This window comes from Limanda limanda, chromosome 7, assembly GCF_963576545.1.
Source record: "Limanda limanda chromosome 7, fLimLim1.1, whole genome shotgun sequence".
In the NCBI taxonomy this organism is placed as follows: Eukaryota; Metazoa; Chordata; class Actinopteri; order Pleuronectiformes; family Pleuronectidae; genus Limanda; species Limanda limanda.
Window position 1 is genome coordinate 25,388,801 of NC_083642.1, and position 26,031 is coordinate 25,414,831.

The following is a 26,031-nucleotide window of genomic DNA, read 5'->3' on the forward strand; positions in this document are numbered from 1 at the left end:
TGAGCACTCAACAGAATCATTACAGATCACAAAAATAGAAGTGGAACATCGTATGACCATGTGAACCCTGGGGTAAATGCATACACAAGTCATTAAAATTAAATAATTAAATATAACTTTTTGGCCTTCTGCCCTAATCTAAAAGACTGACAATGAAGGGATGAATAGGAGAGTCGGCATTGAGGGTCACAACACGGTTTTTCACATGATAAAAAGGTGATGTGTAACTGCTAACGAACAAAGACATGTTACTTCAACCCACAGAAATGTTAAGTTACTTAAACTTTATTGACAAAAATTTACACAAGCATCTTTTGGTATTTTTGCTTTGGCAATTAGATATCAAAATACCAGCTGATACGCAGGCTGGGGAAAATATGTGTACACATCTTTTTCTGGTTTATGTTTCCTAAAACACACATTGTCATGCAATCAGTAGGTGAGTATACCGGCACAGCACAATAAAACAGTGTTTATACTGTAGAATTCAATGTCACTTCAGTGATGCAACACGTTCTGCAGCTCGTACATATTTCATCCATAGACTGTATAGAAAAATCCCATTACAGCATATTTGATAAACATTGACAATATGTGCATCATGGGTTTGACATTTACAAATGAATCCTGGTGATGACTTGATGGAACATGGTCATCAATTATTTTTATATGCGATGATTTTTTACTATTTTCTTCCTATTGCTAGACTTAGCTTAGCATAAGCTAAATCAAAGAAAGCCAAATCAAACCTAAATGTGACATTGACCACTTCAGAACACATCCGATTCCACTGAAACCTATGTCTTATTTATTAATCAATTCTGACACTGCATCCCTAGAATCCTCCTGCTGCAGGGAGGTTAGCCCCACAGTCCAACAGTTTGTTATTTTTTTAAATACAATGGTCATATCATACCATTTGTTTACTTGTTTGTATTTGTAAAGAGGCAGATGTGATGAAAAAAGTAGCACCATTTGAGGTGTGACTTAAAAATAAAAAATCTACATAAATGCAACCACCCTGTTCTTGTCTTTATCCTTGCTGGAAAGGCATGTCCTTAACAGGGCTGCATGTACATTTTGTTTGCCACTGATAGGACAGGGTGGTGCTAGCGGTCTAGCATACTGACTGTAGCAGAAGCAAGTGATTCAATGTTGAACTTGCAACATTTGTGGACTGATAGGTACACAGTTGTTTATGCTAACATTGGTTATGTAGCAATATCAAAAACTTACATATAGCACCTAAATTTCACAGGGACAAGGGCCCATTTCTTCGAGCCTACTGTTTGTCTCTGTTTCGAGGTTTATTTTGTACAATTTAAATGAAGTCTTCTTGTGATGAGCACAGCTCAGAATATACTTCCAGTAGTAACAGAGTTCATATAAAAAGTTGGAGAAAACAATGATGACCAGCTGATTATGCAGCGCTCACTCTAAGTTACAAAAACAAACAATAAACATTCAAACAGCTTGTTCGCAAACCATTCTTTTCAAAAAGTTAAATATTCACGCAAATACAATTTGTGAGCTCAAGACATCATTTAAGTGTTCAGTCATGAGTATGTTCATATATAAACATTTTTGACAATGTTTTTTAATACAAGACAGTATTTTAAATATTCAGATTCACTTGCAGAGTAATAAACTACCCCAGCCTTCTTCTTTAATTCATGTCCTCAAAGTCCGTTGACAGCTAACTGTATCTGAGGGAAATAGCTACATGACATGTTGATGGACCCGTTTTCACACAGCACAGAGAAGTCAGTTACTGACATGTGTTGTAGATCTGGATCTGTTTGTTGATGTCATGGAGGATGCCTTTCATCTTGTCCTCCAAGCCGTCCAACTGACGAGCTTTCCCCTCCAGCCTCCTCTGGTTCTCCTCATAGTTCTTTTCTAGCTCTGTGAAAACAAGGAATTTAAGGAAAAGTTATATAGCTAGACAATAGCATATTGAATCTACATGACTTTGATACATTGATCATCAAAGTCATTTAAAAAAATAGAACACATTGCAGAGTACATAATAATTTCACAAAAGACAACAAATTAATTGGTTCCTCAGGGATTGGTTTTAAGACCACTACTTTTTAAATTAATGGCATCTTGAAAAGTCATGATCTTTTTTTTCATAGCTATGATGATGACACACAAGGTTATGTGGCTGACTATTCTTATGACAAAAAACCTATTGATGCTCCTTTAAATTAAAAAAAAAACATCAGTCATAGGATTAAACTGAAATGTAAATTTCAGATTTAAATAAACTGAAAACAGTAAAGGTGTGACCATCTGTATTTGTCTAAACAATGCAGGGAGGCAACTACATGTTTTGTATCCAACAGTCTAGCCTACAATGCTTCCCTATCTTGTCTAGTTACTAACTTATTAGTCATAATTCCACATGAATACTGACTGGGAAATATAACACTCTATATTTTTTTCTTGAAAACAAATAACTTCATGATCTTGCACCAGCTAGGCCAACAACTTATTTAACAGTTCTAGGCTAATTCGCTTCTCTCAATTCTTTTTTTAGTGACCAATCTATTTCATTGGTTTTATTATTTCTCTTTTACCCTTTACAGTTTTTGTAAACACTAGTCTTTACACGTTAGATGTGTTCTGTGTTATGATCAGCGCGCCAGTCACCTGTAAGGTGCTTCAAAATTGCACTACCCTGTGTGAAAGTAGATAGCTGTAGATAAATTTAGATAATGTTTGAATGGACACATAAACCCACACACTGATGTAAGTAGGCACCTGCTAGTCTCTGCAGCTTGCTCTGGGCATCTTTCAGTAGGTCCTTTGCGTCGTCTCTGAGGCCCTCAGCTCTTTTCTTTGCGTCCTGCACGGCCTTGGCCTTGCTGTCAACCCGCTGCTGCACCTCATGGTATTTGTCTGTCAGCTGGCCATCTAGAATCTGGACATCAAGACAGCAGGAAGAATTTTCTATAATAGCTGTTGATTCTTTCAATGAAGCAACACACACACACTCACACATATAAACAGATACTCACCTGCTTGGCTTCATTTGCTTTGTCTCGAGCCATGGTGGCTGTCTCTTCAGCTCGGGCCGCTGCCATGCTGTTATTGGCACGTTTGGTCTTCAGGGCATTGATCTCCTGTCCCAGGGTGCCCAGGCGGTCCATGGCATCATTCAGGTCCTTCTCACCGTTGGACGTCTCTGACTCGATCTCAGGAGAGAAAACACACAAGTTAATTCTGATCTATTTTAAATAGTACTATTACATAGTTTGTGTTGCTATCATGTGACAATGCGGAATTTCTAAAAATCAAATGTTTCATATCATAATTAATAATAATTAATTTAGAGTAATCATTGATCAGCCTGTCCACACAATATTTTGAGTTGAGCACATCAAGATAAACTGATGGGTCTATTTGCCATTCGACCATTGAAGAGGATGATGACATGATTAAAAGTGCTTGAATCAAACCTAAAATGATTGATAACTATGTAAAAAAATGACTTTTTAATTTAAAGCTTCATCTCTTCATCTGCATTTGTTTTACTTGATAAATGACCTTTCACACAGCAGCCAATTTGAAAAGAAGTAGTAGCTAATCATATTAATAGGGGGCTCTGTATACATTCATTTGTGTGATCAGAACCAGCTGTGTTTGACTTCCAGTGTCAAAATGTGTAAAATGTCTATTACCCTTTGTCACATTTTTAAATTGTTCCTCTTATTGTTGGGGGGGGGGGGGGGGGCAATAAACTGAAATTTATAGGATTAAATCTTATATTATATTGTTAATAATTATAACAGTTATATCAGTTATTAGTATAACAGTTCTACCAGTCTTCCTCATAAGTCCAGAAGCATATGCAAAATAGTAGCAAAGCAACACACCTTTATCAAACTATGGATAATTTGTCAAATTATACATTTACTTCTATCGAAGAAGAAGTCCTCTAATTATTTGCTGTTAATGTGTATCTCCTGCATTATGTGCTTTAGAAGACGGGGCCGAATGTACAAAGGTGGCCCGGGTTACATTTAACCATGAGGTTAAACAAACCAGATACAGTTATTTTATTGAGTGTTACATTTAAAGCAACATGTCTGATACCTGTGTTTGTGTGTGTAAGAGTGGGAGTGTGTGTATGTGTGTGTGGGTGTGTAAGAAAGATGGGCAGCAGCTCCATCTATTAAAACTTAAAAATACTACTATGTATAAATAACACATGTTCTTTCAATAGATATTATTTGCTGTGTAAAATGATATGTCTTTGTTTGCAATGCTAATGAAGGTGAATATTTTGTGATTTATTATATCTATGTATATATATATCAGGAATTTTAAAGCTCAAATTGAAAAAGTTTTGTAAAACAGATACAATAAATTATCCTTTAAGGGACTATCATTGATGAACAACTGTAACAATCATCATAGATATAGCAGTAATATAAGTATGTGTACAATAAAAAAAAAAACATGACTCATATCTAACTGACGTTTTTGTTGATTACCTGTGCCAGTCGGGTCTCAGTCATGTCAATGTCAGCTTTGGCTCTTGCTATGGCTTTCTCTGCTGAGGTCTGGGTAGTCTTAGCATCCACCAAGGCCTGTTTTACTGTCTCTGCTGTGGTCTTTACTTCCTCAGAATGATGCCTAACAAAAACAAAGTGATAAGAATGAAATGCCCCCTGCTAGCACAAATAATCTTATACCCGCACAAGTCTGGTGCTGGTTCCTCTACCTTGCCCTCTTGGCATCCAGCAGCAGTTGTTCTGCCTTTCGGACATCGTCCTGTGTCTGCGCCAGGATGGCATCCACATTTGAGAGGCTGCGAACCCGATCCTTGATTTCATCAGCAAGATGTCTGATCTGGAGGGGTGAAGCTGGGATAGAAAGCTCCAAAACATGGTTTGCCACTGCTTCAATACTGTCTGGATCAGCTCCCTCCTCTGAGTGAAAGATGGACATGAGAAGTGACATGGTTGACATAGGACATTCTATATGTTTTTGAAAAAATTAGAAGTCATCTAAGTCTCACGAGTGAGGAAGTCTCTGATCTGTTTGATGAGGTCTCTCAGGTCATTGTTGGAGCGCTCCACTTTGTTTTTGGTGGCTGTGGCTTTGTCCAGAGCAGCTTGGGCTTTACCCTTGGCCTCTTCTGCTTTGGTCTTGGCCTCTGCCACCTGAAAGAAAAGTAGAAATGCTAATAGGGGATAGGGATAACAGATACAACTTCCTCCTCACTGTATATCTTACTATAAATAAATAGTAGAGATTAAAAAGAATGGAAACTTAACTATTTTTTATTCTGTAACTGTTCTCATAGGGTAGATTGGCTTCATCAGCAATGAAGTCAATTTCACATTTATGCGTCAATAAGTACACACCTTGGTGAAGAGTCCCTCCACTTCTCCCATAGCTTTGTTCAGCTCCTTCTCTGCGTGTTTGGCTCTCTCCAAAGCATTGTCAGCTACTGCCACAGCACCGTTACAGTTCAGGCCTCCACAGTGACGGTTTCCCTCATCATCACGGCAACCTGCACCCCCACATGGGCTTTCCCCACAGGGAGCATCACCCGGGGCACCACACACCTGTTGGGACAGGTATACATGTATTTGTAATTGTGTGATATTTTCAACATTATGTGTATGTGTAGGACTGAGACACTTCACTGCTCAGCTGTCCTACAATAGTATAAAAACAAGTCACATTTATCTTTTTATTATCACAACCCAAAAAAGCAGAGGAAAAGCAAAAAGGAATTACAATCTTTACAATCCCCCCATATTGGAAAACTTTAAGCCACCTTCTCTCAATTTAAGTGCCTCTGTAATAACTTCATTGTAAATTATCTGTGGTGACAAACAAAGTGTATCTTGATCCTCATCTCATCCCCTCACATCTTATTAGGGCTAACAGAATGAGATCAAACCTTCTCGTTGATCTTCTTTATGTCCAGGCCCTGTGCTCTGGTGCTGAGTTCTCCCAGCGCACGCTTGTTAGCTGCATTTTTACGGTTGAAGTCGTCCTTCTTGGCGGTGATAAGGCGCTCGGTGCGGCGGCGGGTGTCTGCAGATTGGCTGACTGTGCTGGGCTTGGTGGTTGTCGATGCGTTGGCTCGCCTCTCAGCATCACGAGACTTGTTGTAGGAGCTACGGATGCTGTCGTATGCACCTAGAGGAGAAATGTACACTTTCACTTACGACGATCAATCAGAGTAAAGTTGAAGTAAGTTTAGAGTGATGGGTTGTTAGGGACTATGGATTATTGAGGATGAGAAGGGGAAAAAAAGGAGATAACTCTACTCTCCCTCTTTTCTCACCTAGGAAATTAGAGTTTTTCAGGACGTCCAGCTGATGGTGCAGCTGCTCAGAAGTGAGGTTTAGTTCTTTGGCCTCTCGCTCCAGAGCACTCAGCTCCTTGCTTGCCTCAGAGTTGCTGTCCTGTACCATGGTTAGGTCTCCTTCCAGACGGTTCAGGGTGTCCGTGGTCTCACCGATCTGTGCCCTATGCAACAAGAAAAGTGGTTGTTGGCAGATGTAGTCTGTAATCCTGATATGATTTCAAAAAAATCTACTATTCGGCTGAGGAGATTTTTCTCTACTTCAAAAGCAAATAAACAAAATAAACTACATTAGGTTTCAAATGGATACTGACGGAATAGTCTTACTTGAGAAACAGAAGATAATGTTTTAGCAATTATAAAAAATATTGTGGAATGTCAGAGCTGTACCTTAGATCCTCGATAAGCTCCATTAGGGTAGCTACAGCTGCAGCGGTGGCATTGCGTGCATTAACAATTCCCTGAGCCTGTGCCAGTTTCTCCTCCAGGTCTCTAAAGGCCTTCTCATAGGCGCCAGTGAGCCCAGTGGTCTGAATCTCATGGGCACGCTCTGCCAGAGCCTTGGTGCGCACTGCCAGGTCCTGGTAATGAGACGCAATTGTGAAGAGTGGGATCATGGTTCACTTCTCAACAATCAGACATTCAGTTTTTCACTTCTAAATGAGGACTGGTGGGTGTCTGTACCTGAACAATGCGATCCCAATCCCCGAAGCACTGGTGGCAGGGCTGACAGTTGGGGAACTGGCCAGAGAAGCCTCTAGCACACTGATCACAGCGCACACCTGACACCCCCTGCTGGCAAACGCAGTGGCCAGTCACGCGGTTACACTGAGAGGTCTCGATGCCACGCCAGTCACAGTCACATCCTGGAGGAGGCAAAGCACAAGGAGAGTATCGTGAACGTTGGCCACAAGTTTCATGTTTGTTTGTATGTTATATGCAAAATATTTGACCCATTATAAAGCAAAGGACACCATAGCAGCTGTAAGTTTCCTCATAAGTATTGATAGCAAATATCCAAATCTAATATTTCTTCAATTTCAAGTCTTGATTATTATGAAAAAGATCATGTGCAGCACATTCATATCTGAAGCAAATGAGAGAATGTATGAGGCATAAATACTCATAGGATGTAATTTGAGTCTTAAAGTTAGGGTGGGTAATCCTGGAAAAGTTAGAAAGAGCAGGCAAAAAAAAAAATGCTACAGATACATCCCGCCCCCTCCAATCAGCTCTATCATCAAAGCTCCGCCCCCAAAATAAACTTCTTAACATACAACGCTTTTTGCACTGTCCATACATGAGCTGTCTATAACCATCTCTCTACCTCAGCAGCTAAAGCACTTCATTTCTGCATTGAATCCTGTGTGTTCTTTTCATTCTGTTCATTACAATACTAGACAATGTGTAGGTATGTCCTCACCTCTGCACTGCGTCCTGGGGTCTCCCCAGTAATTCTCCTGGCATTCTGTGCATGTCTTCCCTCCAAAGCCATCACGACATTGACACTGACCAGTAAACTGTCAGATAGAAAAAGATAAAATAACAAATTATATTAAGTAACGGGTGATCTGAACGTATTCAGAATTTGAATAAAGTTTCTTTATGTTCCGCACCTCATTACACGAGGAGGTGACAGAGTTGTTGGGGTCACAGCCGCAGGTCTCACAGGCTTTCCCGCTGGCCAGGTTCCAGTGGTTGGGGGCACAGTGGTCACATGTCAGACCGATGACGTTTTGCAGACACTGGCACTGGCCTGTGGAGCGCTGGCACACACAGTCTCCCCGCTCCATACACTGGCTGCTATCAGTACCCAGGAAGTTACAAGTGCACTCTGAAATGAAAATAGTTACCAAAAAAAAAAACGTCATCATTTTACTTTTTTTATGAAAGAACATTAATGTGCAAGCCTTTTCGGGACATGTTACTCACTCCTGCAGTTGCGTCGGGAAGCGTCCCCGAAATAGCCGCTCTTGCAGATGCCGCAGCTCGGGCCCTCAGTGTTGTAGAGGCATTTCCTGCACTCTCCGGTTTGCCTGTCACACGCACCCATGTCCGACATGTCTATGTTGTTGTGGCACTGGCACGGCTGGCAGTGGCCCCCAGGTTGCGAGGGGTTGCCAAAATAACCCGGGGCACATTCATCACATCGATCACCTAAGATCAGAGAGAATCAAACAGAAAATAGAGTGAAAGTTTAAAAAACGGAAACTTGAACTCATAGCTGAAGAATCAACTGGTAATCAAATGTAACCTTGAACTTCCTTGAGTTTACCAAGTGTCATTTTACAGGAGATCAGCATCTCTTCTGTGTTCAAATGAAGAATACGGAGCATCTTGGGAAGTTATACCTTCGTCTTTGTTTCACAAATTATATTTTGGCTTATCAGAACAACATTATCATAAGTATGGACTTTGAAAAGATTCTGCAGAAAACCCCACAGACTTCAAGGAAATTTAATTCGATGGAGGAGAAAAGTTTGGTACCGAACAACTGCCTAGTTGCTGGTAAAGGTTCTCCTTGATGCTTATTTCCTAACAAATTTATTTTTCTTCCTTTATTCTCATAGGATTACAAATTTATTCTGGTAAAATTGAGATTTTATTCTTGAAATCCCTTCAACAACACTCTTACTGCGTATTATATGCTATATACTATGCTACTCTAAAAGGTCCTAGACATGAACTACAATATATTCAGTGAAACTATCTATTGAAAAAAAATATTTGTACATTTTAGACTTGATTTAACCCATCTACTCAAAACATTAACATTATTCAATCATACATGTTGCTAGAATCAGTTTTGTTACTTCTCACTCAATGACGCTTGGTTAAACAGCTCTCATTAGTAACATAACTGTGTTTGTCATCACACCTTCAGTGGATTATAAACGACATATAAACATATGACACATCTGAGATGACATTTCCTTCCGCTTCAAGATTCTCTACACAGACAAATGGATCCACTCTGGACACTTCCTGTTATATCCATTATATATCTACGTCTCTCTTCCATTAGTGGCGTAAGTCTGGCTTATTACTTCAAATGAAAAAAAAAATATATATATATATTTAAATTACAATATAACCCTTTACACTCCTGTCGCTGAGTTGACCTCTCAACCACATCCCGCACTTATTCGTGTATTGATAAAGGTGAACAGTTAAACCTCTGGAGGAGACAGAAGCTGACCCAGACTGAGAATCACACCAACATTTCTGTAAAAAAGCATTTCTACGTTTCCCTCTATTTTTCAGTGGCAAACATTTTTTTAACGTGACACGATCACACAAATCAGGGTCAAGTGCTTGTGTTGGGGACATTAACACAGACCTGGTTCAAATCAGGTTTTGAAATTATTTAACCTTATGTCATTGGTGTTTATGCAATTTAATGGATAAGGGATGAATTATATAAATACCTATATCATAGTATAGTATAGTATATATATAAATTTATGATATTATTATATTCTTTGAGCCAGGTCTCACACGGGGGGCAGGATTACACTGTGGCACAGTACCATTAATGAAAGGGGTGCTGAGGACACACATGGGTATAGGATAGTTAAAGTGGAGGGTTGGATGAAAAAATTGAGGAGGATCAGGAAGTGGAGGGGACGGGATGAGTGTGGAGGGGTCAACCATCATTACTCACGCTTAAAAATCGCCACCCCGGAGCGTTTAACAATCCCTGTGCCAGTTATACAGGGGAAGGAGGGAAATGACAAATAACACAGGTTACCATTCACCAGAGCTCGCCGACCAACATCAGTCTTACCTTATTTTCAGTCATGTCCATTGGCTTGTTGTGTTAAGAAAAAATATTTACGCTTTAGCGCTGATATATTTTAGAAATGCTGTGAAGGCAGAAGGAGCCTCAGTGATTGTCTCTTTTGACGCAGATATGTTTTTTATAGTTATTTTTAAAATCATCAAGAGAAGCACAACAATACAGTTCAGCTGTGTAACTGGTATTCACAGTGTCACAGGTTCTGATTAATACAAAACACACACATCAGTATCTCTACTTAATGATTAAGAGGAGAAAGATGGTGAGGAGAAAGCAATGGACCAACAAGACAGCAAGAAGAAGACAAAGTAACATTGCATTAATAATCTGAAATTTTACCTGTGTAACCCTGGTTACAGTTGCAGATTATTTGCCTGTTACGGTTGTCCTGGTAACAAGATGCAGCAAAGTGGCGTCCGCTGTTGGGCCCGTCTGGACAGGGGCACGGACGACACTGGCCACTAAATGCTATGCCCAGAACTGGGTTACCATAGTAACCATTGGCACACCTACAGAGATGAATGAAAATAAAGTGAATGTAGTACATATTTTGCATGTGATATCAAAAGTGTATTCACATTGACTTAAAATAACCAAATAATGTCCTGTCTTCATCCTTATATCTATAATATAAACAGGGTCAAAAAATTATCCACGAATGACCGTCTTTTCAAGTTAAGTTTTTACTGCAGTAGAAAATGACTCTTTTAAAAATTGGCCACCTGGAGGTTATAGATATAAAACATTTAAAACCAATAAAATAGTTAGATCATGCTATTCAGGTTCAGAAGTGAGTCAGAAATGCCTAAATGAGAAGGACCCAGACTATTTTTATGACCGTAATGCACCTTGGTTACCACCCGCCAGTAAACCAAGACTCTTTACAGGTGTTTGAGTATATATGGACTGGTACAAGAGTAATACAAGGCACGATAAAAAATCATTGACATTGTTCTTTCCATTTTAAATTCTCTCACTGTGTAGGGTCCAATATCTGGAGCAGTTTGGCAGATGATGAAGTTAGACACCATTGACACTGTCAACAGCGTTGCTTTAGTTGGCCACTGCTGACATTGCTGTCTTTTACTTTCTGGATCTCTGAAATCAGGACTCCACTCTCTAAAATTACAAATTATCAAGTTTTTATTTTTACTCCTTCATCTAATTTTCCTGAATGAACCCTTCTGACATTGGGTAGGAGCCTTATTTGGTCATTAGAGCGTTAATTAAGCTGATTTGCTTTCCTTGTGCACGCTCTCTCAAATACACCTAGGCAGCATACATCATGTTCACAAGTGTGTTTGTTGAATCCGACATAACATGTTAATAAGAAGTCACTATACAAACAAATGTAATTTAATATGTAGAGACCTTCAGGATAAGAGTATGAACACATTCCTGAGGCATGAGGCCCATTGCGTGTGTTCTATTCTGTATTACAGTTTTATTTTATTTCATATTTGTTATGTATATGTCCTTTCTTATAGAACTAACAAACATAAACATTGAAGAAACCAAGCAAACCAACATCTTAAATATGAACTGAACCCCTCATACTGAAGTATCACCTTTCACACTTGTCTCCTCCAGTGTTGTCCTTGCATTTGATGCAGGCTCCGGTCCTCTGGTCGCACTTGTCAGCGTGTCCATTACACTGGCATGGTCGGCAGTTGGGGAAACCCCAGTGACCCGCCTGGCACCCGTCACAATGCTGACCAAACGCCCCCGGGCGGCACTGGCACTGACCGGTGAACTTGTCACAGAGTCGACTGACAGAGCCTTCCAAGCTGCACCCGCAGGCTGGAGAGAGGGAGGCACAGGGAGGAGGAGGGTAAGTGAAGAAGAAAAGGATTCAAAGGGAGAAAGAGAAAAAGAGGGATAAAAGATAAATCATGTAATAACTTTGCATTTGCAGTTGTGCACTGTGAGACAGTAGAGGGCGCCACTATGCTCAAAACCGATAGGCATCAACATTTGAAACAGATCAATGTTTTAATGTTGTTGCAAACAAATATTTGTCACTTTACCTTGTAAATAGAATATATGACAAAATAAATAATCAAAGTTAATTAAGGTTAAGAGAGTGCAAATAAGGACAATGTTGATATGTTCCATTACACGATATGTTCCTTTAACAGATCTGCATTTCAAGTGAAGATGAAAAGGCCTTGAGTTGTATCTGACTTTCTCACCTATGCAGCCTGAGGGTCCGAAGCCGTAAGTTCCTGGCGCACACTGGTCACAACGTCGACCAATCAAATTGGGCCTGCAGCGGCACTGGCCCCCGCGGACATCACACAAAGAGCTGACGGAGCCCTGGAGGTCGCAATTACAGGCTGGAAGAGGACAAAGAAACAAAGGCATCATGAACACACTGTTCAACCAGTAAAGACTGAGTCAAAATATTTAATATGATTACTAATGGAGGCTTATTAGCCTAGAGAGGTTTTTCCTTTCTTTTGTGTTAATTCAGGACCTGCTGACTTATAAGCCAACCCTACCACGGCTTGTCCTGATTTATACAAAGAACGAAGTCTAACTAGCTCTAAGCCTTTCCCCCTTAATGGGTTCAGAATGCCAAGATCAAAGCTTATTTGACTGTGATAGACAACACTTTTAGTGCCTCAGTTCGAATTAAAGAACCTTCATGCGTCAGTAGTGTGAATCTCTGGCTTGGTTTTGGCTCTTAGGTAAATTGTTTGCAGTCTTTGAGTGACAGTTTATACATCAGGGTCTATCTAAAGGAGAAAAGCATCAGTGAGTGGTAATGGTCGGTAAATGGACTATATTTGTCTGTTCCTTAATATATCTAAGAATATGAATCATCTATGTGCTGCACTTTTCTATTACACCTCATTCTCACACTGCTGGCACAGTTGTCAGGGGCACGTTTAAATGTTAAAAGGGGATTGCAGTAGTATTTTGTACCTGTGTTAATAAATGTGCCTGAACACAGCAGCAGTGGCTTCTTATGGGCAACTTCGACAGTCCATTAAATGTCCAGTAAAAGTGTGGTTTTTTTACCAATAAAGGACTCGAATTGTTATTCTGGGTCTTTGCAACATTACACATGCTGTCTCACTCTCAACCGAGCAGCAGCTTGTTATCCCTCCTATCTTTGTTGCTTCTCTTACTATTCATTATACATCCACATGAATAAACACGGGGCCAGGTCGGAAAATACTGCAATTCCCTTTGAACTTCAATATTCAAGGGTGGTTAAATGTCAGGAAAAGGGTCATGACATACTCTAGCCTCCTGCATTGTAAACAATATTAAATAATTGAAGGCAGTTTAATAAGCCTTCTTTCCACTCACGCAGAGCGCCGTCATTTACGATGGCTGACATGCTGGTGATGAGCTTGGCACAGGTGTCACTCATCAGCGGACGGGTCACACTCTTCGCCACCTCGTGGCAGCGGTACCGCTCATAGGTCTGCTTCCTGATGCTCGAGGCTGAATCCCCTGCATTGAACATCTCCATGGAGAAGTGGCGTGGCATCAAGGAGATCTAGAGAAGATGAGGAGGGAGATGTTTGAGTGTGGAATGAAAACTACAATTTCTTTATGAATCAGATGCTTATTGGAAAAAAAAAGATTCTCACCGAGTCCACGAGGATGACGGCATCGGCTCCGGTGAGGATACTGTTGGCATCATGATAGCGTCGGAACTCAAAGCGGACTGTGTATGTCACACCTCTCTCCAGACACACAGGCTGAGGAGGGACCACAAACCTGAGGCAAACAGAGTCAGCTCACAGTTCACAACCAACATTTGGTTTTCCATATAGGTTTTATTTAAAAACCTCAAACAAATCTTGATATATCTACTTAAAAACCTCAAACAAATCTAGAAAAATAAAAAAAATAAAAACGTTTGATTTTCAGTGCTTAAGAATTAAGATTAAGAATTGAAAACAAAATTAAAATGCAGTTTGTAGTAATACTGCATCTCAGAACCATATGTACATCGATATATAACGTTCATGACATAAATGTACAGACATCTAGCTGACATGTTGAGAGAACGTTAAAGTAATGGTAATCAATAACAATCAACATAAACTGGGGCTACAACTAAAGAGGGAAGATGACAAAGTAATGCAGAATATGTCACAAATGATAATCATACAATATCACACAAACAATTGAGGCCTACTTAAGTTTAACCTCATGATCACCAGCACCTTTATATTATTTTAGACATATTTGTCTTATTTTAGATATTTTTCACGATATTCAAGAGTAATCTGGAATTGTGTTGAAATATCAAAGCGAATTTCGCGGAGCCCCGGTTGAAAACCCCTGCTTTAGTGTTAGGGTTGGGTACCGAGAACCGGTTCCAATATGGAACCGGGGGGGATCTCCTCGTGAGACCTCTCCCCGGCGCTGGCTGCCACCCCCCCCCCCCCCCCCCACCGCCGGGCGCATTTCTTGGCGTTGCTCCGGGACCGGCTCCGGGACGGGACCGAAGACCACGCCGAGAAATGTTTCATAAAAGCGGCCGAAGCCTGCCTGCGACAGCCCCCGCCGCGGAGACACGGGGGTCTCTGAGTGATGGAAAAGCGACCCTCAGTCTTCATTTGGCTCAGGCACCGAAGTCAGAGTCACGAGTCAGAGTGTGTGTATTGTGTATTTATTTTTATTTATTTAAGTATAGTGTAAACTTTTGTTAACAGTTCGTATGTTATTCATAGTTTTAAGTTCAAAAGGGTTTTGTATTTATTCATATTTATAATCTACTTTATACAGTTAATATATTTGGCAATAAAAAAGCCTTTCTTAGTCAAGTATCGTTTTGTGCACTTTTTTGAAAAAAGTATCGGTTCAGGCACCGTTTAGGCACCGGTATCGTTTTAAAAGTATCGGTTAGGAACCGGTATCGGATAAAAACCAAACGATACCCATCCCTATTTAGTGTGTTTGTTGAGTGTTTGTGCCACGGACCTGGCTCCAGCGTTCAGGGAGACTGTGAGCTTGTCATCATCTGGGATGGTGTTTCCACACGGGCTGCTGGTAGGAATCGGCCCTGGACGGATCACCGTTATCCGCACCTCCTCCCAGTCCCGTGGCATCTAGCAAAAAAAAACAGTGTTCAACGGTTAATATGCAGCCAGATGCACACTGATCATGAAATATGATCACGAAAAAGGGGAAGAGAAAAGTAACAAGGTAATGGCTCTCTGGACTGAAAGACAGGACATCAACCGACTATGGTTTGGAAAATGATTAACATGTAAAACATACATGATTTCTAGACTAATGCATGAAACATGCAAAACCACAAGCCTGTTTTATGTCAATAGCCAGTGGAGCTTTGTCTGTAAAGGAAAGTATATGGTTGATGCAATTGTCTTAAATTTGATAGCTCTCTCATCACTGTCTGTCAGTCAGGAGACTTTTTGCTTGGCATAAAGCAGAATTTTGTTCATGGCCTTTTAAACTTTTCAACTAAGTGTTTTTATTTCTTCGTGATCCTTTATTTTGATTTATGACCTTCCAGATAATAAATGCACAAAAACACAGACCTGAGACTCGTAGCGAATGAGCAAGTCATATTCCATGGAGTAGGGAATGTTAGTGAGGAGGAACTCCAGGGTGCCGCCCTCAGGAACCCGGGCGAACCCCATTCCCGTCCAGGTGGCAGGCCGACCTGGCTGGTGCTCCCTGGTCTCCAGCATACAGCCCTTAGGAATATTCAGACATATTTCTAAAGTTATATTCCCATTCTAGAGCCATGGAATCACTCCAATACATGTGTTCGGAAAAAGAAAACAAGCTGGCTCACCTGTCCCATTTTGGCCAACTCTGCCTCATACAGGAAGTGATCCAAAGCCATGAAGAAATATCCGGACTCCACCTGCGTACACTCGCGTCCCATCATGTGACCTCGGCAGCGACACTGACCGCTCTCCATGGAGCAGCTACAGAGCAGACAAATTACTCAATTACTTAATTCACTGCTACAGTTTTTGTTAGGGTTATGGGTTATGATGGCCGTAGGAGACAAAGTTATTATTTAGTCCGTGTTTGTTATTGTTTATATTTGGCTTCAGATATTGTTTTATTATTACTACCAGATAAGGGAGGCAAGGAGTGTCGTTTTCACTTTCTTTTTTCACCTGTTCAATAAAGACAAAGACAGGAGTAGGGCTCAAACATTCTCTGTTGACCGTCACATTTAGCTTTTGGTAAGAATATTGTTTTAAACCATAAGGTGCGTCTTGGACTCATGGATCCTTTTTTTGAATTTGCACGGTAAGGAGTCTTTTTATTTTTCATGGTGAATAAAGTTGCTACAATGGCTTTAGATGAACAATTGACAGCTGACCAAAGTTATTACAATTCATCTTAAGAAGAACATGAATGTGTTTCCCAGCATTCATCTAACAGTTTTAAAGTGGGTCATTTGTTTGCCAGTGGAATTATAAGTGCCGCTTGTTTATTATAGGCGAAGTTGCATGAAACACAATTTCAGTGGAGCTGCAGTGGAAACATTTTTAAAAAATAAAAAGTCAAAGATACCACCACCCCACTGTGGTTGTATGCGTCAGTGCAGTTTCCGCCTAGTATCCAATCTAATGAACTTCCCTACTGGCAGTTCTGAAGTTTAATCTTTGAGTCCAAGTGAATGTTTTGTACCAAATTTGTAGAAATTCCCTCATGGTGTTTTTCAGATATCGCCTTCATGAGAATGGGATTGATGTACGTACAGACTGACATCCTGAAAACATAATGCCTCTGGCTTATGGCTGTTGCCGGCACAGAGGCAAAATAATAAATCAGTTCACTTTAAAAGTCTTTAAAGGACATGTTAGGGCCTGCCCACAGTCAGTATGAGTCATCCACTGTAGATCATAAATGTTTGTGAATGTTTCTATAGCATAGATCTAAAAGAAGTTTGGATTAAAACAGTGGCCTGACTGATTGAGAGGTCTAGAGTCATGTTTCTATTATCAATGGGTAACTGCATCAGTGCATTGTGTTTGAATATAGGATATCAACTGCAGAGAGGATGATTAACATTTAACAAGAAGTGTAAAAGTTGGAGGCCAATAAATCTGATGCTGCAGCTGCTGCTTTGGGGATAATGATCAGTTTCTAGATGTTGTTAAAGACAAAACCCAATAATTTGTAACAGCTACAGACTTGATGTTATGCTCCAAACTGAGAGTATAGCGCCACTCACTGGTTGTCCAGCGCTCCTCCGATGTCGCACTCGCAACCTCTGCAGCCGTTCAGGTCGTGGCTCAGTGCCCAGTGCTCGGACTGGAAACACAGGAGGACAGAGGGACGGGGAGACAGACAGTTAGCTCAAGACAGACATGATGCATCACATGCTATTACTGTATGGACTGAGGGGAACTTCCACAGCAGCTTAACAGTCATGACTGTGTGTGAGCCATAAATATTACACCCAGCTCTCTAATCCAATAAAACATCATTCATCGCCTTCAGGGTTATTTTATTACTACCTTGTTCCTGCTAGTTATCTTTGTCAGATCTTCTCTTTCAAATAATAGAGCTTTACATGTGGATCTTTTTTCTTTTGAGGAAGCTACTTTCTATGCGTTTGCATATAATACCTATATTAGTTCTGTTTCACCACAGTGACAGTAATGTACATTTTCTCTTCAGAAGGATTCATTACAATTTTATTTCCACTGATGACATTATTGTTTCTAAAATGAGGCTCTGTACAGTCAGGATCCGCTTTCGGACCAGGTCCAGGTCCTGACCATTTTAGGCCTGCTGTAACACACACCAACCGGACAAGTCTCAAATCCCTGGGCTAAATTTAGACACAGAGCCAAGGCTCACATTCCTGCCTCCACTATTCCTGTCTGAGTAGCTTTGGGACAACAGGTTTAATTAGAGACGGAAAGTGATCACCACCTCACATCTCGGGCTGCTGGGGCAGTAAGTGTGGGAGATAAACAGGTGAAAGAAACAGAGTGAAAAGTAAAGAAGACTCACTAACCAATGAGACTTGTTGCCTTCATTCAAATTTAATGGGGTCAGTGTGTAAGATTTAGTGACATCTAGTGGTAAGGTGGCAGATTGCAACAAACTGAATTCCCCTCTCTTTCCCCTTCCTTTCAAGTATGTGTAAAAATATAATAAAATGTAAATCGTCCTCTCAACAGCCAGTTTCTAGATTGTTCACTCTGGTCTGCTGTAGAAATACCATGACCGATTCTGTGGAGGAGGACCCTCTCCCTATGTAGACATAAAGGTCAGAGAAAATATGGGAGGGAATTTTGTTCAACCCCACACCAATAGTAAGTTTGTAGTTAAGTAAGAAAAGTCAATTTATACATATATATTTGACTTAAAACTGCGTAATTTACACCATGTTTTTAGCCTAAATTTTCTCTGATATCTTTCCACGAGGTCCCTTTATAGCCCTTCGGACACACCATTGTGTGGCTATCTCCACTAGCTTAGTCAATTCCAGTGGACTTTTAGGTTTAAAACACAGTATAAGTTATCTATTTTCAAATATGAAGGTCGGGGCTTGTGGACTAAAAATACAAGTCTTATGCTACTTCTTCTTACCAGACACTGGTCACAGCTGCGTCCAGTGACCAGTCGCTTGCAGAAGCAGTCTCCACTGATGGGGTCACACTGGGAGCTTCCTGACACGGTTCCTCTGTTGTCGCACCAGCAAGCTGCAGAGTGAGGGCACAGGGCAGAGGGCAAAAGTCATGACTGTTACATGCACACAACAAGTTACTGCAGCACATTGGAACAAAAAATCATCAACATCAAAAAATAAATAGACTGCAGGCACTATCGTAACTTTCAATGTGATCAGTTGTTACTGAGCCCAGTGGGAGATTGCCTGAGTTCCATTGAGTCATTTTACTGAAATCTTTTTAAACTGTCAGAACAGTTTAGTTAATGCCATAAGGACAGTCCTGTTTGTAATAAAGAGTGTAGGGTTTTATTGTTTACATGTTTGAATCTTTACAGATTTCCTTTTAATGATATGATTTTACCATACCATTTAAACACCATATATTATAAAGTATCAGATCTCTTGTTTTCTACCTGTATTATGATGATTATTTACTGACTGATATTAACGTATGTAAATGCTAAATGCAAATATACATTTTGGAATACTTGAAGAACTTCACCTCAGAGTGGACAATCCTAGTTGTTGTACTCACGTTGGCAGCCCTGAGGGTTTTCGGCGCTCAGACCAAAGAAGCCGGTTTTACACTTGTCACAACGCGGCCCCCCGACGTTGGCCTTGCAACGGCACTGACCTCCCACCATGCCGAGGGAAGGGTCAGTGTGGCTGTCGCACATCCCCCCATTCTGAGATCCATCCGGGTCGCAGTCACACGCTATGGGACAGAGGAGAAGTTAAATGTTATATGCTCAGTTTGTCTGGTTTTTGTGTGAGTTTAGGTTATGATGTGTTGGAATAAGATTTTGTGTTTAAATATTTTAGTGCAGTGCCTGTTCTAAACCTGCCTGTTTGGAATGCACTGTTCTCTTGTCCTGTGCTAAAGCTCTGGAGTCATCATCAAACAGTTGTTTGCAGGGCTTTTTATAAATAGTATATGATGCAGAGTGAAGTTAGAAAACTTTAGGTTCATCCTACCTGATTTATCTGCAATGAAGATTTTGCAGTCAATGCTTTTCATAAAATTAAACAGAATTTGCTTTTTTACCATTCACTTGTTTGGTTTATATACATTGTAAAAGCTTGAATTAATTGTTATTTCAGAGGTCTGTTAAGCAACAAGCTGTCTCTCTGTGTCTCAATCCGATATGGTGGAAAAAATAAAACAAAATGATCAAAATGATCTGGCAGGACAGGTTGTGTTTGCCGCAGGCCACCAGTTGCCGACCACTGCTAAAGTTTATCTAAGAACGTAGAAGAAGAACTTTGTCCACAGACTGAAGGCACACTGCCCCGCCCCGGCTGACTGCTTAAGAGTGCTCTTGCCTGTTTATTCAAGTTCTAATAAATAACTTAGTGTCCAAATTGCCACAAATTTAATACTAGACTTCCATGGATCACTACGATTATACATGCCCAGTATGAAAAGTCACGAGATATGCATTCCACAGACAGACACACAACCCCCTAATGAGCCACACAAAGACACTCACCTACGCAAACGCGGGGGTCCCTCATATCCTTGATGGGGTCTTTGTAGTAGAACGGTTTGCACATCTCACAGTTGCGTCCCATGGTGTTGTGCTGACAGTCGTCACACACTCCTCCACTGGTGTTACCCATGGCCAAATACACCGCCATGTCAAAGTGGCACGTGCTGGAGTGGCCGTTACAGTTACACTCTACAAAACAGGTTAGGAATTCCAACAGATTAGTCATGAATTATGTTATTCTGCTTTTTCATTTCCACTTTCTTAGAGAGATTAAAGCCCAAAAAACAGCCCGAATTATATCTATTGATGTGTAAATAACTCATGTAGTTATTTTAACTTGCTGACCGATAATTCATTAAGAAGAAGCAGTACATATGACCTATTTATGCAATGCTATTTTTAGCTAATTATTGCAATATATAAAGTTCTGCTGTTGGGACACACTTGAAGGAATAGTTCACCCAAGAATTAAAAATGCATTTGTCTACTCAAAACTATAGTGAGGGAGGGGCGGGTGAAGTGTTTGAGTCCACAAAACATTTTGGGAGTTTCAGGGGTAAACAGCACTGCAGCTAAAGTCATCAGTTCTTGGGAGTTCCTGCGATACTCACGAGTTCTCACGAGAACTGCAGAACATTAATGGTGTAAATGAGGCGGTTTCGAGTCGAATTTGAATGTCTGGCGTCCGGACTCTTGCACGACACCACAGGAGCAGTATGGAGGCATGTTGTGTTTTTTTCTGTTGTTTTATTCCGTCTGAAGAAGGAGTCCCCAGTTACCTCAAATGTATTGGATTTGGCTGCAACGCTGTTTACCCCTGAAACTCCAAAAGTGTTTTGTGCATTCAAACACTTCACCCGCCCCCCCATCGGCATAAAGCGGATTAGATTAGGAGTAAGTTAATGTCCATTGGGCCGTCTCTTCAGGACTCACTCTTGCAGGCGTTTGTGTTGCGTCCTTCAGCCGGTTTCCAGGGCAGGTCATTGTGGAAGTCATCACATAGCTCACAGTTCAGACCTTTGGTGTTATGGTTACACACACACCTGCCGTGAACCTTAAAACGAGAGGAAAGGGAAGGAGAGTTGCTGAAAACTGTTTGGGGACGAGTGTGTGTGTGTGTGTGTTAGGGTGTGTGTGGGTGGGTATAAGCTCACCATTCCTTCTATATCATCCCTGATGCCGTTGATGGGGGCGCACTCCGAGGCGTGGCCGTAGCAAAAGCAGTTTCCTCGTACGACAAGCTCATATATGGCGTAGTAATACTTCTCCTTTATTTCTGCTCTCGGGTCCAGCAGGTTGTCTCCCAGTGTGTGCAGTTTGGTGAAGTTCACTCTCAGGTTGGTGATCTTCAGCTGGTCTGTGGACATGAAGACATGAAGAGACTAAGTTGAGGGTGAACATGGCGTTGTCTTGAGGACAACTGCAAAACAGCATCTTTTCATTCTTTTTCATCTTTTGTCATTCAATTTATGAACGTTTATTGCTTATTTGTATTTTGTATGAATGAAGTACATTCCCGGACGATGGAAAATCTGAAGATGACGTACAGTACTGATATAGGGTGTTGAAATGGTTCCTCCCACATCCTGCCTCTTAACCCTCCTTAAAATTATTTTAGGGAGGGTTTTTTACTGGGGAGACATTTAATGACTTCTTTCCACAGAGATGTATTTGTCTTATCACCTTGTCAATCTGATTTAACAGATGTTCCATCCTCTGCTGTTACAGTCCAGCTGTTCACCATAAAACACACACACAAACACACACACACACACACACACACACACACACACACACACACACACACACACACACACACACACACACACACACACACACACACACACACACACACACACACACACACAGTACTACAATACTGGCGCCATTAAATATGCATACCAGTAGGCTCAGAGTGAATACCTATTATCATATAATTATGATGATTATGAACATAACATTCATAATTTAGCAACAGACGAACTTCAGTCTATATTGATTCTGCTTTAAAGCTGTTTCTCTCCACAAAAATTAATATGACAAAGATTTAAAACAGACTTTCCCGTCATTTGAAACTGTGCTGCAGTTGAAAGAACAGTCTGACATTTAGACGGATGAAATGCTTCATGGGAGAATTTATATTCTTCCACACTCTGATCCTTCCTCGCTGACTTTATCTGCAGTAACAGAGCCCGACTCTGACAGACAAGAGCTAATCCCTCCAGCTCCACTACACTATGGCAGTGTCTGTTTCTCCTCATGCAGTAATATAGACCGGAGAACAGTCTGCTCGTCAGCTAGCAGTGACTTTCAACTGAATATATACATGGAGTTGAGTGAGTTGCAGACAACACTTTGATATTTCAAGCGTAAGTATACACGTTTCCTGATTAATTGTAATGAAGCATTACAGTTCAATCAGAAATGCTTTCTTTATGTCTCATTCATTCACCATTCCCTTTCACTCTCCTCTTCTAATCAGCTCATTTCCTCACATCCTCAACATGATCCCACTTCCCAGCCCCAGTGTCTGGACCTCTGGAGGTTTCCTATACTATGAAGCCATGCCACGTTGGGTCTAACCACTAAAAATAATAATTTAAATCACATTCATCTCTAAATGTACATGGCAATACATTTTGTTCATTCTTCAAATGGTGTTTCTCCTGATCAAATAAATAACATCACTTCTGAAATATCAGCAAGACTTGACAAATAAAAGAGTCTGTGAGGCTATGGTGCTTTTAACTCAATGTCACATGATGACGTTTAGCGGGTATGTCAACATGCCAAGTAAAAAATGGCTACTATCGTTTAATTTGTGACTAACGTGGCTAAAATGCATTTAAAACTTAAGTTCTCTGATCTTAAAACTTAACTTTTGAAATAAGAAAACATTATTTAAGTTAATATTTATTTATTATAAGAGACAACAGCACATTTTGTGTTTCGATAACGTTACCTGAGGGACAAAAATCTCGAAAGTCTCAGCATTTCTTTTAACGAATGCAAACATTCCTACAATATCATGAAAATACCTGCACTAGATCATATAGAAATATATACAGAGATTATTTTTTTTAATAAATAGGATTATAAAGGAATAGGGAGTATTTGGAGGTGTTATGAAGTGCTGCTTGCGGGGCATATTTGATCTGAAGTTTATTGTATAAAATTTGAAAGGCCAGTTGAACAAATGCTGGAACACAGAGAGATGCAGTTGGACAGAAAAGAAGCCTCCCTGACGTGCCTCCTCTCAGGCTGTGTATTATTCCCCTAAGGCTCGGCCGGTCAAATGCTTTACATGTTAGATGGTTAAGGTTCGAGTCAGGGTCGGGATGGGGTTATGGTCTCCTAATTAAGGAAGCAGAATAGGTTAAAGTCAGGACAAAAAAGTTCCACATTGGCTGTGATTCATTGTCTTTACAACAGCAGACATAAAAAATGGATTGTTCAGCTGTGAAGGGGTCAGAACTCTCCACGAGGGCTAGTTGCATTGAGTTATTTAACAACAGGACAAGTCAACCTCTGCTGCTGCAGTGGAAACCGAGCTCGGGTTTCTGTGAACAGCTCTCATGTCCTGCCAGTCTAAACATGAGGGCCATGACAGCGAGGCTGTGTGGGAGAGAAACAGCTGCTTTTCACATCTCTCCATGGCTTCCACACAGCAGGGCCATGTTTCACGGCACACAGAGAAAAGCTGTTCCAGTCCATAATGTGTCACAGCTGGATAACAAGAGCTAATTGTGTCCAGTTTGATTTAAGGTGACAAATGTGAACAAAACCAACTAAAGAACAGGAGAGAATTTTCTGTGAAATAACTGGTTTTGCTTTAAAATCTGTGTATGATTTCCCATATTATTGCTTGATTTAAACCTTTGACTGTATTGACTGATGTATTTGAGTATATCATTTAAATAAAAGCTTATTTACAGCTTCTGTTACCTATGCTGTAGAGCTTTTAAGCTTATATACCCCTAAACTAGGGAAACATCTACATTAGCCGACATTATTCTATGGCCTATTTGATATTTATAAAAAAAAACTTTACAAATTTTTAAGTATTCATTATTAGGTGGTGATCAGTGTTAATATATATAATATATAATATAAAAATAAGTTTAAACGACAGCAGGTCAAAGGGCTTCAGCATTTTCGTTCACGGTCCATGATGGTGGCAACATGTGTCTCAGACAATGTGGTTTGGGTGATCGCGTCTCAGGACCAGGTGGGTAGCTTCAGACCTGTACTTATCTCTGACCACTTTTGATTGGATCACTAAGACAGATGTTAAGAGCAGGTCTGAACGGGGTAATGGTGTATCATCAGCTGCTGTTGAAAATGTGTTTGTGTTAGTGTGACCTACTCTGGATGTCCGGGCTGTATGGATCTTCAATCCTGATGGCTGGCTCCAACACTCTGTAGATGACCTGGACCAGGGAATACATATTGTTAGCATACATCACATCACATTACATAACATTACGTTTGAGACTTAAAATGTGAATTAAAAACAGTAGAGCTTATGCAGCGTGAGGGTTTGCACAGAAGATATTGTGCTTTTTCTTGCGCAGAAATGCAATCGTTTTGTTCATTTTCCTTCCCTTTATGCTTCACACTGCATGATTTAAAATGCAGCATCTGATGAACTGTAAACTAGTGTGTGACCTGCTACATGATAAAGGAGGAGTGGCTTAGCATTCTGGGAAATTTGCTTACTTGGTTCGCGTCAAAGTTAGACAAGAACATCAATCAGGTCTATAAATGATATATAGATAAATAGGGAAAAACCTCATCTTTAAATGTTACTTATCATCACATTATATCCAATTGGAGAGTGATTTGTGTGTAGGGTTACTACTCCCAAACCCATCTTCCCTTCCCCTACTCACTATACAGGGACGTCTATGTAGAGGACTATATGGTCCAAAACTATACAACTAAACAACTATAGGCACACAAAAAAGAAAAAAAGGAAAACTAATTAGTCTTCATCATTGTGGCATACATGCTTATTAAACACTCAGTATTAATTAATTTAGATAAAAAGCACTTTGAATGACCATGTTTTAATGTAGAAATAAACTTGTTTGCCACAGTGTGTGATGTGCTGCTCTGCTCTTATTCCGTATTTAACACAACCACTCACACATTTGTCTCTTGGCAGTCAGTAAAAACTAACTGTGCCATCACAAATATTACAAAAACTGTTTAAAACTACGGAAAATGATGGCAAACTTTCAGTCTTGAGCCTCATGATAATTCAGATATTTTCAATAAGAATAAGACGGAGTAGAATCATCAGAGAGAGAAGGCTGAGACATGCTGCCATCTCTCCTCTCGTCTTTCTGCCCTTTTTCCTTTGTCAACAAAATGGGAGTCTCCCAACAGTACTAACTAACCTCAGCTGTGCCCATTGACTCTGCCTGGTTTATATAGAGGTTCTCTGACGAGTGACCTCCACAACGATACTAAAGCAGCAGGTAACCATGGCGACTAATGAGCAGACTCAGCTTGATGGCATGGTCCAACAGGACAGTGTCCTCGTGAAAGAAACTCAAAAAAAGCAAACTTGCAGCAGAGCCTTCATTTGCTTCAACACTATGCTCACTGCTAAACAAAATGAGTTGAAGAGACTAGAGAAAGAGTGTGGGGTGCGGTGTGAGACCATGGAGCACAGCCTGTACAATAAACACAATAAAAAAGACAAATAGGCGGATTTAATTAAACTCATTAAAGAGCGTGACTATGCAGCAGTTTGCTTCTG

The 26,031-nt window shown here is 40.4% G+C and overlaps 1 protein-coding gene across 1 annotated transcript in view; it reads right to left on the bottom strand.

The window, feature by feature from the left end:
- Positions 1-312: 312 nt before the first annotated feature.
- lamb2 (laminin, beta 2 (laminin S)) overlaps positions 313-26,031 on the bottom strand; it is a 46,228-nt gene continuing 20,509 nt past the window's right edge. Inside the window, exons 7-35 of the mRNA XM_061074740.1 lie at positions 24,631-24,694; positions 21,419-21,621; positions 21,198-21,318; positions 20,265-20,453; positions 19,310-19,489; positions 18,693-18,805; positions 17,323-17,402; positions 15,889-16,057; positions 15,662-15,790; positions 15,081-15,208; positions 13,739-13,868; positions 13,452-13,644; positions 12,326-12,469; positions 11,702-11,933; positions 10,473-10,642; positions 8,267-8,491; positions 7,951-8,168; positions 7,758-7,854; positions 7,019-7,200; positions 6,725-6,915; positions 6,314-6,498; positions 5,924-6,165; positions 5,379-5,582; positions 5,030-5,174; positions 4,733-4,940; positions 4,503-4,644; positions 3,024-3,200; positions 2,767-2,926; positions 313-1,905 (exon numbers count right to left, since the gene is read on the bottom strand). Coding sequence (XP_060930723.1) covers positions 1,769-1,905; positions 2,767-2,926; positions 3,024-3,200; positions 4,503-4,644; positions 4,733-4,940; positions 5,030-5,174; positions 5,379-5,582; positions 5,924-6,165; positions 6,314-6,498; positions 6,725-6,915; positions 7,019-7,200; positions 7,758-7,854; positions 7,951-8,168; positions 8,267-8,491; positions 10,473-10,642; positions 11,702-11,933; positions 12,326-12,469; positions 13,452-13,644; positions 13,739-13,868; positions 15,081-15,208; positions 15,662-15,790; positions 15,889-16,057; positions 17,323-17,402; positions 18,693-18,805; positions 19,310-19,489; positions 20,265-20,453; positions 21,198-21,318; positions 21,419-21,621; positions 24,631-24,694 — 4,758 coding nt within the window. The 3' untranslated portion in view covers positions 313-1,768. The remainder of the gene's footprint in view (positions 1,906-2,766; positions 2,927-3,023; positions 3,201-4,502; positions 4,645-4,732; positions 4,941-5,029; positions 5,175-5,378; positions 5,583-5,923; positions 6,166-6,313; positions 6,499-6,724; positions 6,916-7,018; positions 7,201-7,757; positions 7,855-7,950; positions 8,169-8,266; positions 8,492-10,472; positions 10,643-11,701; positions 11,934-12,325; positions 12,470-13,451; positions 13,645-13,738; positions 13,869-15,080; positions 15,209-15,661; positions 15,791-15,888; positions 16,058-17,322; positions 17,403-18,692; positions 18,806-19,309; positions 19,490-20,264; positions 20,454-21,197; positions 21,319-21,418; positions 21,622-24,630; positions 24,695-26,031) is intronic.